At 43.3% G+C, this 16,191-nt stretch overlaps 2 protein-coding genes across 3 annotated transcripts in view; one reads left to right on the top strand and one right to left on the bottom strand.

Annotated features, from left to right (window-relative positions):
* ELF5 (E74 like ETS transcription factor 5) overlaps positions 1–3,714 on the top strand; it is a 32,803-nt gene extending 29,089 nt beyond the window's left edge. For both annotated transcript variants that reach the window (XM_072791099.1, XM_072791101.1), the window contains 3 exons: positions 117–185; positions 1,675–1,870; positions 2,328–3,714. In XM_072791099.1, coding sequence (XP_072647200.1) covers positions 117–185; positions 1,675–1,870; positions 2,328–2,424 — 362 coding nt within the window. In that variant the 3' untranslated portion in view covers positions 2,425–3,714. The remainder of the gene's footprint in view (positions 1–116; positions 186–1,674; positions 1,871–2,327) is intronic.
* Positions 3,715–10,691: 6,977 nt separating this feature from the next.
* Positions 10,692–16,191, bottom strand: part of CAT (catalase) — a 39,699-nt gene continuing 34,199 nt past the window's right edge. Inside the window, exons 11-13 of the mRNA XM_072791098.1 lie at positions 13,257–13,364; positions 11,723–11,806; positions 10,692–11,398 (exon numbers count right to left, since the gene is read on the bottom strand). Coding sequence (XP_072647199.1) covers positions 11,333–11,398; positions 11,723–11,806; positions 13,257–13,364 — 258 coding nt within the window. The 3' untranslated portion in view covers positions 10,692–11,332. The remainder of the gene's footprint in view (positions 11,399–11,722; positions 11,807–13,256; positions 13,365–16,191) is intronic.

Raw genomic sequence — 16,191 nt, 5'->3', positions numbered from 1 at the left:
CAGAGCACCTCACAGGGTGGGGTCTTTGACCTCAGGGGTGTCCAGGTCACAGGTGCTCACCCTGCGGTGATTTGAGGTCCGACCCATTCCCACTGCTATCCGTCATTCTATTGCAGATGCTGATTCTAATTGCTTGAAAACAAGTGGCATCAAAAGCCAAGACTGTCACAGTCAGAGTCGAACGAGTAAGTGTAGAGATGCCATTTCTCGTTGCCCATTCCCTAAGACCATTCAGGAGACGAGGTACTCTGATAAGCTTGGACACTGAGGGCTTGAGTGGCACCGCTTGTTTCCCAAAGAAGACAGCAGATTTGTAATCAAAATTCCACTTCTTTTCACGTGGACGTGGTGTCCAAGAATGCAAGTGAGGAGGCAAGGAAGTTTTCTAACCGTGGCGAATCTCTGAGTGAAGGGTTTATTTCTCCTGGTCTACTGAGGGTCCTTCTCTCCTGAGTACTCAGGGACCAACTTGACCGGATGAGCACTGGGTGTTATACTATATGCTGGCAAATCGAACTCCAATAAAAAAATACACACAAAAAAAAAAAAAAGGTACTCAGGGACCAGAGGAGGGAAATCACCATGTGTTGGCAGTTCTCTTAGCCTTTCCTGGCCCTAAAACAGACCTACCCGGGGCCGAATCAAGTCTGCCAGGCTTGGTGCCAGTCACTGGATACGGATTACATTATAATCCTCCAACTTCTGCTGTGAGGTAGGTACTCTTCTGATCGCATTTTACAGATTACTGGAGAGATTACGATTACAGAGCTAGGAAGAGGTGAATTCCGCACCCAAGACCAGGGAGTTGGACCCTAGAACCAGCCTTTACCACAACTCTTAGTGGAACAAGACAAATACCACCAGCTTTACTGAAAAACATAACTGTAGGCTTGGTCCACCCAGACAGGTATGGATATGGGATTTTAGTGCAACCTGTCGGAAAGGTCATTTAACTGTCATTTTGTTAATTCTTTTTTAAAAAAAAAAGATTTTACTTATTTATTCATGAGAAACACAGAGAGAGAGGCAGAGACACAGGCAGAGGGAGAAGCAGGTTCCCCAAAGGGAGCCCGATGCGGGACTCGATCCCAGAACCCCGGGATCACACCCTGAGCTGAAAGCAGACGCTCAACCACTGAGCCACCCAGGCATCCCGTCATTTTATTAATTCCTAAGAATTAGTCCATTGTTGCACCGAGCAAAGACAGTCTGTGAGCCATGGTGTTCCTAAGTCAGTGTAAATTTGGTGTCCCTATGTGTGCATTTTATGATTGCTTTAATGGAAGCCAGACATTTCACAGCTCAGTGAGGGTCCAAGGAGAACACTCAGTCATAATAGGGAAAATAACCCCATTAAAAAAGCAGCAATTCTCATGAGTTAATTAGAAGGGTTTTTTTTTGGGGGGGGGGGATTAAAGATTCTATTTATTTATTCATGAGAGAGAGAGAGAGAGAGAGAGAGGCAGAGACACAGGCAGAGGGAGAAGCAGGCTCCATGCAGGGAAACCGATGCGGGACTCAATCCCAGGACCCAAGGATCACGACCTGGGGTAAAGGCAGGCACTCAACCGCTAAGGCACCCAGGTGTCCCGAGTTAATGAGAAGTTGTATAGCTCTTAGAATTTTTTTTTTAAAGTAACTTCTTTTTTTTTTTTCTTTTTGCCTTTTCCAAAGGCCTCCAAAGTTCTCATCTATGGGAATTTGTGCGAGACCTGCTTCTATCTCCCGAAGAAAACTGTGGCATCCTGGAATGGGAAGATAGGGAACAAGGTATTTTTCGGGTGGTAAAATCAGAAGCCCTGGCAAAGATGTGGGGACAAAGGAAGAAAAATGACAGAATGACGTATGAAAAGTTGAGCAGAGCCCTGAGGTGAGTTCACAGCACGAAATGCCCCGAGCCTTCGGGCAGAGTTCTGTAAAACGGCCAGCCACAGAGAACTGGATGGGTTTTGCAGCGTTTTCCTTGGTGGTAGCAAGGTCATGGGACAGCACCCCGGTGCTTAGTTACAAGTGGGATTAGGGTCAGTAAGCGGCCCGCCATCCTCCCCATCCTTGGCGGTGGCCCCCGGGAAGTGGGGGGGGCTCTGAACGCAGGACGCCCCACACATACACACGCAGAACCCGGTTCTGATCTGAGTGTGGCAAGGCTTAGTCCTCAAGACGTCTGGGAAAGGTTTCAGTGTAAGGTGATCACAGGGTGTGAAAATACCAGGGTGACCGACCAAAGACCAGCCGGGTCACCTGGGCGGACGAGGAGCATGTTTATGTTCTGTTGTCTTCCTGGGGTGCAGGCCTCCCCACATTTCTCCTTCTGCTGTCTTTCCCAGGTACTACTACAAAACGGGAATTTTGGAACGGGTCGACCGAAGGCTAGTGTACAAATTTGGAAAAAATGCACACGGGTGGCAGGAAGACAAGCTATGATCTGCTCCAGCACCGAGCTCCTCTTACAGATGTCTTGTCTTCTAGGCCATCGGATTGCAATAGACATTTGAAAGTCTTTTTTTGCTGTTGTTGTTAACCTGCAAGTGTGCTGATAAAGTTTCTCCACCTCTCAGCTTCCATGTGGATTCAGAGTTGTTGTTGTCTGTTCCCACGGTGACAGCAACCCTTTAAGAAATTCCTTTTTTTTTTTTTTTTTTTTTACCCAAGGGAAGGAAGGAATGAGCCCGATCAAACATCCTTTCCCTAATCAAGAGTTGCAGAAACACAATAGCCCGAGCTATTGGTGCTACTCTGAGCAAAAGGATCCACCTCTGCCCTTAGAGACTCACCCAGTGCTCCCATTGGAAAGGCTCAGAAGCTTGAGCCTTTATTTAACTGCGGCAGCTCGCAAAGGAAAAGTGACTATTTGGTAGCTAGTAGAGTAGGAGGGGGTGACAGGTGGGTAAGGCAAACATACTGTAGCTTTTAAATCGTGCGAGTCAGATGCCATAGAAAAAGCGTCTCAATTAAATAAGAGAGCGGCTGCATCGAGCTGGGACAGGATTGGATTTAGCAGAGGTGAATGGTATGTTTCTGAACCAGAGCGTCGTGTGGGCCACTCAGCAAAACTCCCACGGCCATCCTAGAGCAACACACTGAAAGTTAGGCACATAATTAATTCCTGCCGAGTTAACGCCCCCTCTTCTCCTCCTGGTGGTGGGGGGCAGCAGAGTTAGTCAGCAGGGACTTGCGCCCCATTTCCAAATCACTGCTGTTTCTGATCCAAGGTGTCAGCACCACAAGGTTGTAGCTTGTTGATTCTGTGGCCAAGACGTTAAACCTTGGAGCTGGCCCTGTCCTGACACCTCCGTAACGGCCGATTCCATTATAAGGCTCCTTGGCTTTGTCTTCCTGGCATGTACCCAAAAGCTCTAAGACACATCTCCTTGGCAAAAGGACGGACAGTGAATTGATAGCAGTAAATGCTGACGGGTTAAGGTCTGCACTGACGTCTTCTCGTGGCTCTCGGGTGGGGTAGGGAAGCCATCGGTGACCCACGACCAGGTGGCCGGCCCCGAGGACTGCTGCTCCAGCAAAGCTTCCTGCTTCATGCGACCAGGCACTGAACCACCATACAGGACAAGGACCTCCGTGCTTAGAGCTTCACTTCAAATGCAACTTGTTCTAAAAAATGTGAATTACTGTAAAATAATCTATTTTTGGATTCCTGTGTTTTCCAGGTGGATATAGTTTATAAACAATGTGAATAAAATATTTAACACGTTAAAATGTCTCTGTATTGTTAAGTTGGGCAAGGCAGACTCGGGAAAGCATTAGCGGCCTGTAAGACCTTTGCTGAGACTTCCATTTCTTAGCATTTTGGAGATGGAGTTTTTTGTTTTTTGTTTTTTTTTTTTTTTTTAGATTTTACTTATTTGAGAGAGAGAGAGTACGAGTAGGGGGTTGGAGCAGAGGAGAGAGAGAAAGAAGCAGGCTCCCCACTGAGCAGGGAGCCCACCGTGGGACCCTGGGATCATGACCTGAGCCAAAGGCAAATGCTTAACTAAGCCACCAGGTGCCCTGAGATGAGATTTTTAAAGAGCCCCAAATGATGCAAGAAATAGATGCAACGATCCTACCCACCACCTACATCCTAAGACAGAGGGTCCCCTTTGCAAAATGAAATCTATGGGCCAGTGGGGCCTACAGATATGCTTTTGTTATATCACAAATCACACACACACACACACACACACACACACACACACACTTTTTCTGAGGCAGCTGTTTTGAGGTTTTGTTTTGTTTCTTACTATGAATTAGTTACCTTATCTAAAAATCAGGGGATTGGGACACCTGGGTGGCTCAGCAGTTGAGCATCTGCCTTTGACTCAGGGCGTGATCTCAGAGTCCCGGGATCGAGTGCCACATCGGGCTCCCTGCATGGAGCCTGCTTCTCTCACTCCTGTGTCTCTGCCTCTCTCTGTGTGTTTCTCATGAATAAATAAATCTTTTTAAAAATAATAAAATAAAAAAAGTCAGGGGATTTACAAAAAAATAAATCCAGATTTCTAGCTTCTGTTAAAAAATCAGATTGGGCAACACTAGTTTTTCAATGCTTTGTGGCAGTAATTATCGCCTGGAGCTAAGGAGAAACTGCCCCTTTGGGCAGAGCATTTGGTCACTTCATACCTCCTTCCACACATTCAGCTTTGTTCTTGCATTATTGTGCTTTGTTTTGGTTTCGCTTTTGTTCTTTTCTTCATACACCCAGAATGCTTGTACGTTTTGAATTTGGGACCCCCATCCTGGCCATCTGAAGAGGTAAGTACCATGTCAACGGACAGACTTACAAAAGAAGAGTCTAGAAAATTGGAAATGTGCTAACAGGAAGTAACAGTATCTGTCTGCCACTCAAGAAGTTTTCTCTTTACAAAACCATTAAACCAGCCTCTTCTTTGTATTAGGTTCCCAGAGCTGTCCATGAAAAATAACCAAATTTAGTGGCTTAAAACAAGAGGAATTCACTCTCTCCCAGTTCTGGAAGCTGGAAGCCCGAAATCAAGGTGTTGGCAGAGCCATGACCCCTCCCTAGGCTCTAGGAAAGAATCTCTCCTTGCCTTCTTCAGATTCTAGTGGCTCCAGGCCTCCTTTGCTTATGGCTTCCAATTCCAATTCAAATCTTTGCCTCCATCTGCATGTGGCCTGCCCCTCCTTCTCCCCTTTCGTCTCTAAGAAGAATCCTCATCACTGGATGTAGGAACCATCTGGATAATCCAAGATGATCGTATCTTGAGACCCTTAGCTTAATGACACCTGCAAACTCTTTTCCAAATAAGGTCACCTCCAGAGGTTCTGGAGGTTGGGACACAGGCATATTCTATTGCAGGACATCATTCAACCCACTATATTCTTCAAAACGTGAACTTTACTTAAACATATAGCTTCGTGATACAATCCATTAAAGAATGGAAAATACAAAGAGCCGCTTAAAATACCACACCTTAAGCAAAAGATACCAAAGCAAGTCAAAAACCTACTACAAAACAATGTAAAATTCACTTATCAAACAGTCAAGTGAGGGAATACGATCCTTAAAAAAAAAAAAAAAAGATTGCAAGAGAGCTTTCCATAGAAAACTTTCAGTATATTCATATGGGATTGTTCAACATTGTCCAAAATTCAAAAGTATACAGAACTTTTTAAAGTTCACCTGTATAACCTTTCACATCTTTAAAAGCTCTGATAAGGATTTTAAAGCCTTCAGTTTGTCTTATCGGGACATTTAAAATGGAATTTGGCCATTTGCTTTATGGTATCATGAACTAAGAGGCAAAGAAATGCCCAAGCAGTCTGCCTACTCTTCTTTCAGAAAAGAACATGCTGAGATCTTAAAACTCATTTCTCGAGTAGGTAAGTTAAAGTGATATTCCTTTAGCAGGAAAATACAAAAGTAATGTATTTTTAAGCCAAAATTCTGACACTGAAGTTGAAAAGAACAGGGAGATCTTTTCCAGAGCTTAAAAGCCCAGACCAAGTCTTCCTTTCAGAAGAGCAAGTGATTTAAGATACCAGGAGTGGAGGGGCGCCTGGTGGCGGTTGAGAGTCCCACTCTTGGGTTCGGCTCCGGTCATGACCTCGGGGGCATGGGATCGAGCCACACATCGTCAGCTCAGTGCTCAGTGCAGAGTCTGCTGAAGTTTCTCTCTCCCTCTCCCTCTGCCCCTCCTACTCGTGCTCTGTCTCTCACATAAATATTTATAAATAAATAAATAAATCAAATCCCAGGAGCTGATCTTTAGACAGGTGCGCCAGAGGTTAAGTGAAAATGCCTTTTAAGGTAAGAATATAAGAAATGAAAACATGTGTCCACACAAAAGCATGTACGTGAACGTTCTCAGCAGCATTATTCATAGCAGCCGACAGCTGGAGACACCCATGTGTCTACTAACAGATGAATGGGCAAATAAAACATAGCATATCCATACAATGGGATATTATTTGGCAATAAAAGGAAGTGAAGGACTCACGCATGCTGCAACATGTAAGAACCTTGAAAACATGCTAAGTGCGAGAAGCCAGTCAAAAAGACCATCTATTAAAGGACTCCATTTAAGTGAAATGTGCAGAGTAGGCATGTCTAACACAGCAGGTGGACTTGGTGATGGGCACGGGTTGGGGCAGGAGTCAGTTGGGGGAACAGTGAGTGACTGCTGATGGTACAGAGCTTCTGGGGGGGGCAGGGAAGTGCCAAAAATGTCCTAAAATCAATTGTGCTAATTACACAACCTTGTGTATATATACTCGAGACCACCGAATTGTATACTTTAATTGTTCGAATTCTATGGTATGTAAATCATATCTCAAAAAAACTATTATTTAAAAAATAAAAGAGATTCCAATGATCCACTGTGTCAAACACTAAGAGTCCATGTGAGTAAAGAATAAGAATGGACCACTGGATTTTTTCATTGTGCTAAAATATATATAACAAAATTTAGTATTTTAACCTTTTTTAAAAAATATTTTTTATTTTATTTATTCATAGAGACACAGAAAGAGAGAGGCAGAGATACAGGCAGAGGGAGAAGCAGGATCCATGCAGGGAGCCTGACGTGGGACTCGATCCCAGGTCTCCAGGATCACGCCCCGGGCTGCAGGCAGCACTAAACCACTGTGCCACCGGGGCTGCCTGTATCTTAACCTTTTTTAAAAAGATTTATTTATTTATTTATTTGAGAGAAAGAGCAGGGGGTAGGGGCAGAAGGAGAGGGAGAGAAAGTCCCAAGCAGACTCTGCGCTAAGCACGGAGCCCGACACAGGGCTCACTCTCAAGACCTTAAGATCATGACCTGAGTTGATACCAAGAGTTAGTTGCTTAACCGACTAAGCCACCCAGGCGTCCCTATTTTAACAATTTTTAAGTGTACAATTCAGTGGCATTAAATATATTCACTCTGTTTTGCAACCATCACCACCATCCATCTCCAGAACTTATTCCTGTCGCCAAACTGAAACTCTGTAACCATTAAACACGAACTCCCCGTTTCCCGTCCCCCAGCCCTGGGAACCACCAAAGGGACCTCATATAAGTGGAATGACACCATATTTGTCCATCTGCATCTGGCTCGCATCATGTCTTCAAGGGTCATCCATGTTCTAGCATGTGTTAGAATTTCCTCCCTTGTTAAGCCTGAATAAATTTCCATTGTCTGGATATACCAAATTGTGTTTATTCATTCATCCATCAATGGACACTTGGGTTTTTCCCACCTTTTAGACTTGGTGAGTAATGCCATGAACATGGGGTGCACACATACCACTTCCAGTCACTGCTTTCACTTCTTTGGGGTATTTACCCAGAAGAGGCATTGCTGGATGGGGCCATCAGATTTTAGCAACATGGAAGCCACTGGTGACCCGGACAAGGGCAGCCTGATTGGAGTAGGTTCAAGAGAGGACAGATGATAGTGGGGACAGCAAGAAAAGGCAATTCTTTTTTAAGATATTTTTTAACGAAGGGGGCAATAGCAGGAGAGCCTTATGAGGGCAAAAGAGGATTTGAGGAGACTTGAAACAGCAGGCCTGCATGCTAACAGGGATGATGCAGAAAAGGGCAGGGGTAGCCAAGAGCAGGAGGGAAGGGATGGGGTCAGTGTGCACGCAAGGTCTGGCCTTCAGGAGCAGAGCTCAACCTCTGTCAACAGGAGAGCATGTGGATGTCAATGCCAGCAAGTTGGAAGACCTCAGTGGAGAAAAGATAAAGAAGGTATTGTGTCCTTGGTGAAATAAGGAGCTGAAGGGAGAGGGGGAGCCATGTGGGAGAGTTTACTGAGGAGGGAAAGACGGATTTCCAAGCCATGCCGAGGGCCCACTTGAGGTTTGTGGTCAAATTTTAAAAAGCCCAGTCAACAGGGTTGTGGCTTGCTCCGGTCATGGTCATTTCCAGGGCAGGAACTGAGTCACTGAGAGGCGTCCTTGACCAAGGCTAGGTTCTGGAGTAGTTATCATTTAGAACCAGATAAGATCTAAACAAAGTAACGAGGGAAATAAGGACACGAATAAGGTGATGACCACTGAGAATGATTGAAAGTTCTAGTCATGTTGAAGAACTTATGGGGGCGGGGGGAGTTTATAGTAAATTAATGTTCAGAGACGTGTCACACAGACACACACACAGAGTCACCTCCATGGGTGGAGCACAATTCCTCACCCTTGGATTTTGGGCTTAGCCATATGATTTGCTTTGGCCAGTGAACTATCAGTGGGCATGACACAAAGGCTTGAAAAACACTTGCGCAGTTGGGATTTTCCTCTTGCAATATCAGCTTCCTGAGAAAGGAAAAACAGTAGGTTTCCTTTTCTTGCATCCTCACGCTTCTGCCATCACTAGGGACTAGCCATCACCATGCTCCCCAGAAGGATGACAGACATGTGACACCGAGCCACATCAACAACTACCGCAGCTGAACCCAGCCTAGGTCAGCCGAGCCCTAGCTGACCTGGACACATGAGTGATACATGATGGTTGTTTTAAGTCACTGAGTTTTGAGGTGGTTTTTTACAAAGCAGAAGCTGACCAAGAGAGAGTCCTAGGGGTGCTGCACTGGAAAGAAGGGGTGGTCAAAGTTGAATTTTTGAATAATCACCATACGATCCTAATTGTTCCCACTTAGAGATGAGGGAACTAATACTCAGAGAGGGGAAGCAACGTGCTCAAATATCCATAGGTAGAAAACGGAGAGCATGGATTTAAATCCTGGTCCATGTTGTCCCAAAGCCATGTGACACATCACCTCTTACGAATTTTATTCTCCTTATAAATTTGGCTCAGAAACTCTTAGGATGTATCTTAATGCCATTTAAAAGGAATATAATTCGGGGCACTTGGGTGGCTTAGTCGGTTAAACGCCTGCCTTTGGCTCAGGTCGTGATCCTGGGGTCAGGCCCCACATTGGGCCCCCTTGCTCAGCGGGGAGCCTGCTTCTCCCTCTGCCTCTGCCCCTCCCCCTGCTCACGCTCTCTTTCTCTTTCCTTCGCCATCTCTCAAATACATAATCTTTTTTAAAAAAAAGGAATATAATTCGATACTATCACCCAAGATGTAAAACCTAACTGGATAAGTTAACCTCATCAATATTTATCTTTGAAAATTACAGTAAGAGGTCTCAGGGCAAAACTGGAGACACTTCCAGGTGTCAGATCTTTATATACAGGAAACATGTTAGATACATGTGATTTCTAGCTAGTGACTTACTTCTAGACGACAAAATAGACCAAAGCAGAGAATTATCTTAAAACTCCATCTTTGTGTTTATAACCAATTTCTAAATAAGCTCCGTCCCCATTATTGAGTAACATTAATTTTTATAAGCTTATCATATATATTTAATACTGTAAAAAGCCAGAACGGTAGTGAAGTCACTATATTGAAGAGTATTCACCACTAGGCAGGGCTGGAAAATTTTACTTTCTATGTTGACAGATGTAACAGTCTCCAAGCACACTCAGATACAGGAAGGATTTGGGCAGGAGAATTTGGCAGGGTGGGGGAAATAGTCTGAACCAAAAGATTGCAAGTTTGTGTCTACTAGGGGTCCAATGGTTTCCTGAAGCCCAAGATCTCAAGGAATTCCTGAGAGTAAGTAAAAACTGGTTTTGAAGATCTGAGGTGATGAGGATAAGGATTTTCAAAGAAAACAGGTTTTTATACTCAAGAGTTCACCTTTAAAACACTCCAATCAATTTTAAGCATGATAAGGATGAGTTAAAGAAAAAAAGAACTGGGGATCCCTGGGTGGCGCAGCGGTTTGGTGCCTGCCTTTGTCCTAGGGCGCGATCCTGGAGACCCAGGATCGAATCCCACGTCGGGCTCCTGGTGCATGGAGCCTGCTTCTCCCTCTGCCTATGTCTCTGCCTCTCTCTCTCTCTGTGTGTGTGTAACTATCATAAATTTAAAAAAAAGATATATAAAAAAAAAAGAAAAAAGAACTGGAGCTTCTTATTTTAAAAATTCATAATTAGACAAAGAAGTGAGCTAGTGGAAAAGAGAACTCAGTAATTTTCGAAGTTAAGAAATTTGCTGTTTTCCCAACAGAATTTAAAATTCTGGTGTCCGGTGTCTCAGAAGGCTGTGTCTAAAGGTTACTGGTTTAAACAAATAATATAGTATCTTTGTGATTTTCAATTTTAAGGGGAAGCATCTGATAACACATGACATTCACATTAAAAGTCCAACTTATATATGGGGCCGAAAGAAAGTACCATTCTTCTTATGTACAGATTATTTTATTGTAAAAATGTAGCAGTTACAAATCAGTCTGTTGTAAAATCAATGCTATATTAGCATGAATGTAATTCCAGGTTTTAAAAAAATCTGATCAATTCCAGGCAGGAATAAGCATTAAGCTATGATGTCACTGAAGTTATTTTCAAAAGACATCAATGCATTAAATGTGTTTTTCCCATATGGAACTGAGAAAAATTTAAATTTCTGGGTAGATCATCTTTTCTTCTTACATAATTACAGCCACACTTTTATTTAATAAGGCCATGAGATGATATATATAAACATACTAATTTCACCAAGACTTTATCTTATCAAATAAAATCATATTTCTGCCAGAAACTTTCATTCTAGTCATTTTAAGTGAATAATCCAACCCACCGCCAAAAGCAAATACATTTTCTTTTATATCATTGTTAAGCCCTACCCTTACTTCCCCCTAGGGAAATAGCATTAAAAGCCACTGCTACATTACTTGCGATAGAAACCTGGCTTATTTTAAAGGCGTAAGCTTGCATCTGCGCACCTAGCACAGGAGAATCTTCTATCCAGCGAAGGGTGGGTACGTGTGCGAACACCACGCTTTGCTTCACAGGTGGAGAGCAACCTGGGGCACGACTCTCACAGATTGGCTTTTTCCCTGGCAGCCAGGTGAGACCCATGCTGCATAAAGGTGTGAATCGCGTTCTGTTTTAAAAGAACAAGACCAGCAGGTTAATTAACTCGCTCAGCAGCAACAACTTGGTATTTATCTTAGCTTTAATTTGTGCTCGAATGAAAATAATAACCAGTGAGAATTGTATTTACTTCCACGACCTTATGTGGGCCAGAGCTGAAGTGAAGCGTATGTGCTTTGCGGGTGAGTTCTTTGCCTATCAAATGAGTATCCGAACAGCTTAAAAAAAATCTAATAGTTGTCCCTGAGAAGAATCCTCATAACAGGAAACCAAACCATCTGATCCATTCTGATTCAGGACACCCTCTTCCACGGCCAGGCTGCTCTGGGCTCACCTTAGGTTTCTCAGCATTGTATTTGTCCAAAAGAGCCTGAATGCGGGCCCCGTAGTCAGGGTGGACATCACTGAAGTTCTTGACCTGAAACCAGATGAAAAGAATGTAAATATGACCTTAGACTCCTACGAGGCCAGTCCCCAGTGTGTGTTTCCCAGTGTTTACCCTGAAGGTAGAGCAACACGGTGCTTAACACCACTAAATAAGATTTGGGGGGTCCGGGGGAAAACCCTGGCACATACTGGCTGAGCAACCTTGGATAAGCCATCCCTCTGGGCTTCAGTGTCCACTCCCCATAAAATGAGCAAAATAATTAAACCTACCTCATAGAATACTGCAAGAAAAACACACAGGAGGGGAGCGGCACTGACAGCATGTTAACGAGCTGACCTCAGAGAGGCCCAACAAGTCATGATGATTTGTATGAAGAGATGGGCCCAGGCACTGCCTGAATTTAAAGTGACGTATATATACAAAGACACTGGCACCTGCTGGGCAACCCCACATACTTCAAGCAGGAATTCCTGACCGTGGGCTGGTCCGAGGCAGACAGCAGGAGGGGGGCATTGTGAACCCACACAAAGCCTTACAGCTCCAGCACCAGCAAGACAAGGATGCCAAGGGTTCAAGCCCAGTTCTGCGACCTACACAGTCTCACTCGTTCTTACCGGTCAGATAAGACCTGCCCTCACCTACATCACAGAGCAACTGTCCAGCTATGTGCTGCAAACGGCAATTTAAAAGTTTATTTTTCATACACGCATTTGTGAAAGACATAGGACTTTGCCTACAGAGAAAGCACCCGGCCTGCTGGTACTTGTCTCCAGGCCTTTGAACACATCCCAGAGAGCTGCTGGCCCAGCTGCCCCTTTGAACAGAGAAGCAGCAACCAAGAGACAAGGAAACTGTGGGGTTGCCTCAATTTCCAAGAAGCTAACTCCTGTGGCAGGCCCCAAAACTGCCAAGTGAGAAGCCTCCACGTAGCACAGTGAGCTGCCATTAGAAATACTCTGGCACCTCAGCTCAGTTCAGCCTGAGTTTGGAAGAAGCTCAGTTCTCCCCAGACAGCGTGCAAGTTTCTAGTTGCTTCTGAAGGAGGGTTAGGTCTCATGACACAAGTGGTTAGACAGGCTTCCCAAGACAAAAATGCAAATCTGTATTTCTTATCTTCTAAAGTCAAAGCAAAATTGTGGCAGGAGACACCTCTTATATTGGACATGACTCTGGCACAGAACTTGGCTGCAGTCAATGAAGAGCATAGGACAAAATTCTCCCTGAATTCAATTCACTTATTATATACACTGGCCAAGGAGCTAAAGGATTCATAGGTATAGGCCACATTCACTCGAGATACAACATGCAAAGAAAAGAATTGGAGGTGGGTTGGGGATTAGTACGATTTTTTTTTAAGTCTGATTAGATTCACGTAGAACACAAGGGACTTTTGTTAAAAAGAACACACTTCTTTTTAAACCAGCTGTGCTCTCTTCTCCGGCCAGCAGATGTCACCGTCAGCTTACGAAGTATCACTCACCGCTTTCTTCTGGATGAAAAGTTGTGCGTCCTTCAGATGGCCAGCAATGTTCTCGCACAGGCGTTTCCTCTCCTCTTCACCAAGTACCTTCAAATAGAAGGTCCGCACCTGCTCAGGGAAAATGCACGGTGCAGAGAGTCAAATAACCAGTCCGTCATGAACAAAATTCACCCAACCTGCCCACTTTTGAAATGAGAAAGTGAGACTTCTCAATGGTGTGAGACTGAAAAAGTTTTTGAATTTAAGAATAATTTAAAATTGTAGTGAAAACTCTCATTTGTGTGGTGTTCCTCGCTTTTTTTTTTTTTTTTTTTTTTTTTTAAGCAAGACAGGAAGAATTTGGTTGATAATAGCTCATAACTGCATCTTAGTAATGTCCCATCTAGTCAGGGCTTGCATGTCTCTTATAAACAAAAGACACAGTATAGCCTACAGTTAAGAATCCCACCCACCTTCTACTGACCAGTCCAGAGTGGGCAAGCTGTCATCAGATGGAAACTTAGCATAATACAATCTTTGTTCAATTCACCTAGAACCATGGAGGAAAAACCCCTAATTCATTAATCTATACTCTTAGTTTTTCAGAAGCCAAGCTTTCCTGGAAAAGACACATGTTAATAGTGATACTTTATGTGATTACCTCCAAAATGACTACTAACAGATTAAAATGAAAAATAGGGGCAGCCTGGGTGGCTCAGGGGTTTAACGCTGCCTTCAGCCTGGGGCGTGATCCGGAGACCCGGGATCGAGTCCCACGTCGGGCTCCCTGCATGGAGCCTGCTTCTCCCTCTGCCTCTCTCTCTATCTCTCATGAATAAATAAATAAAATCTTTATTTAAAAAAAATGAAAAATAGGAGCTAAGTAGTAAAGTATGAGTCCTAAGGGCTTTGCTCACTTCTGAAATCAACCATTTCTAAGTAACAGCTATGATTTTATTCTAACATTTCACTCCTTCCTTCATTCAGTCAATACTTATTTATGAAGTACCTATAATGTACCAGACACTGTTCTATGTTGTTCTATTACTGTTTATAAAGTCCAACAATAACCAATTCTCCAAAGTATCAAACTCATAAAATGGCAAAATGTTCATGGCTCTTCTGTGTTATTAAATATCGAGACATAAAAATATTTAAATTTGAGCAAAGTTTATATTTGATACCAAAGTTTTAAAAAAAATCAGGTTTTGACATGAACACAATCCAATCACAGTACTGCATTATGGGGATTTTCTCAGATCTATCCCCCCAATTCACTAATTCTCTCTTCAGCTATATCTAACACACTGCTTCACCATCCACTGAGTCACTATGTCTGCTGAAATTTTATTTGAGAGATTGTACTTTTTGTTGCTAAAAACATATATCTGGTTCTTTCTTAAATCAGTTTTTTTTTGTTTTCCCATATCCTATTTTTATCTTGTAGATCATATTCCTTTCCCTATCTCCTCAAATATGATATATATGCTTATTTTAAAGCCCTTTGAGATTATTCTATCACATACACAACTCTTCCATCAAGTGCATGTGCAATTTCTCGGGGCACTGGATTGTATTGTAATTTTTCCCCGGGACTCATCTCCAACAGGAGTTATCTTCTGCAGAACCACCACCTGTGTACAAATTGTGAAGGTGTCTTTTTCACCATCTCTGCAAAGGCCTAGAAGGGTTCACTGACTCATTGTTTCTCAGTTCAGGACTTTGATGTGATTCAAAGTGTAGAAGAATGCAGAGATCTCACTTGAGAGGAGAAGAGCACAGGAAAGGGACTCCCAATTTCTCAGGAAATCTAGAGCCCACATGCTGGCAAGCTGCATGCAGCCTCAGTCTGGTACATAGTTTTTCCCACAAAGTACTGGTTCCTGGCTCTCATCATTATGTCATTATGTCAAGAGCCCAGTTCTAGCTCTCTACAACACATGGAGCCTGCAGCCTAAACTCCTAGCCCCCTTGGAGTCATAAAATCAAAGTAAGATATAAATAGGGTCTGGTTTCCCACCATGATATATATACCTTCAATGTTCACCAAGATATTTAATTTTGTTAGCTCAACTATTAAAAAAATATTTTAATCTAGCATGTCTGTGTATGACAAATAGAAGTAAGGCCTCCTACATCCCATCGATCTATCTACCATCAAACTAAAAAGAAATTGGTCCTGCAATTTCAGCAGTGTGCTGGAGCCTACTTACTCATGAGAGCACTGTCATCTTTTTAAGAATTTTGTGCATTGTTAAACATGGCTGTTATTAAAAACTCAATTATATAAATTTACAATTAAATTATATTGCAAACAAAAATAATAAACCTTTCAAAATGTATGATTTCCCAATTATTACATATTTGTGTTATTTGTGTCTACTCTATCTCACGGTAGAAATTATTACATAATAGTGTAATACTGAACATCACGTCCCAGTGCCACAGATTCAGTCACACCATGTTGCTAGCTTGATATCAGCTCTAGGGAACATTTTCATCAAGAAAACTGACAAACAGGGATCCCTGGGTGGCGCAGCGGTTTAGGGCCTGCCTTTGGCCCAGGGCGCGATCCTGGGGACCCGGGATCGAATCCCACGTCGGGCTCCCAGTGCATGGAGCCTGCTTCTCCCTCTGCCTGTGTCTCTGCCTCTCTCTCTCTCTCTGTGTGACTATCATAAATAAATAAAAATTAAAAAAAAAAAAAAAGAAAACTGACAAACACTATAGGGCACCTGGACGGCTCATTGGTTAAGCAGCTGCCTTTGGCTCAGGTCATGATCTCAAGGGTCCTGGGATTGAGCCCTGCATCAGGCTCTGCACTAGCCAAGGAATGGTGTGCTCTTCCCTCTCCTTCTGCCCCTTCTCCCATTTATACATGCACTTTCTCTCTCTCTCTCTCAGATAAATAAAATCTTAAAAAAAAAAAAATTGACAAACACTATAAACCAGGACT

Source organism: Canis lupus, chromosome 21 (genome assembly GCF_048164855.1).
Source record: "Canis lupus baileyi chromosome 21, mCanLup2.hap1, whole genome shotgun sequence".
Taxonomy (NCBI): Eukaryota; Metazoa; Chordata; class Mammalia; order Carnivora; family Canidae; genus Canis; species Canis lupus.
This window is presented reverse-complemented; position numbering and strand designations above follow the sequence as displayed.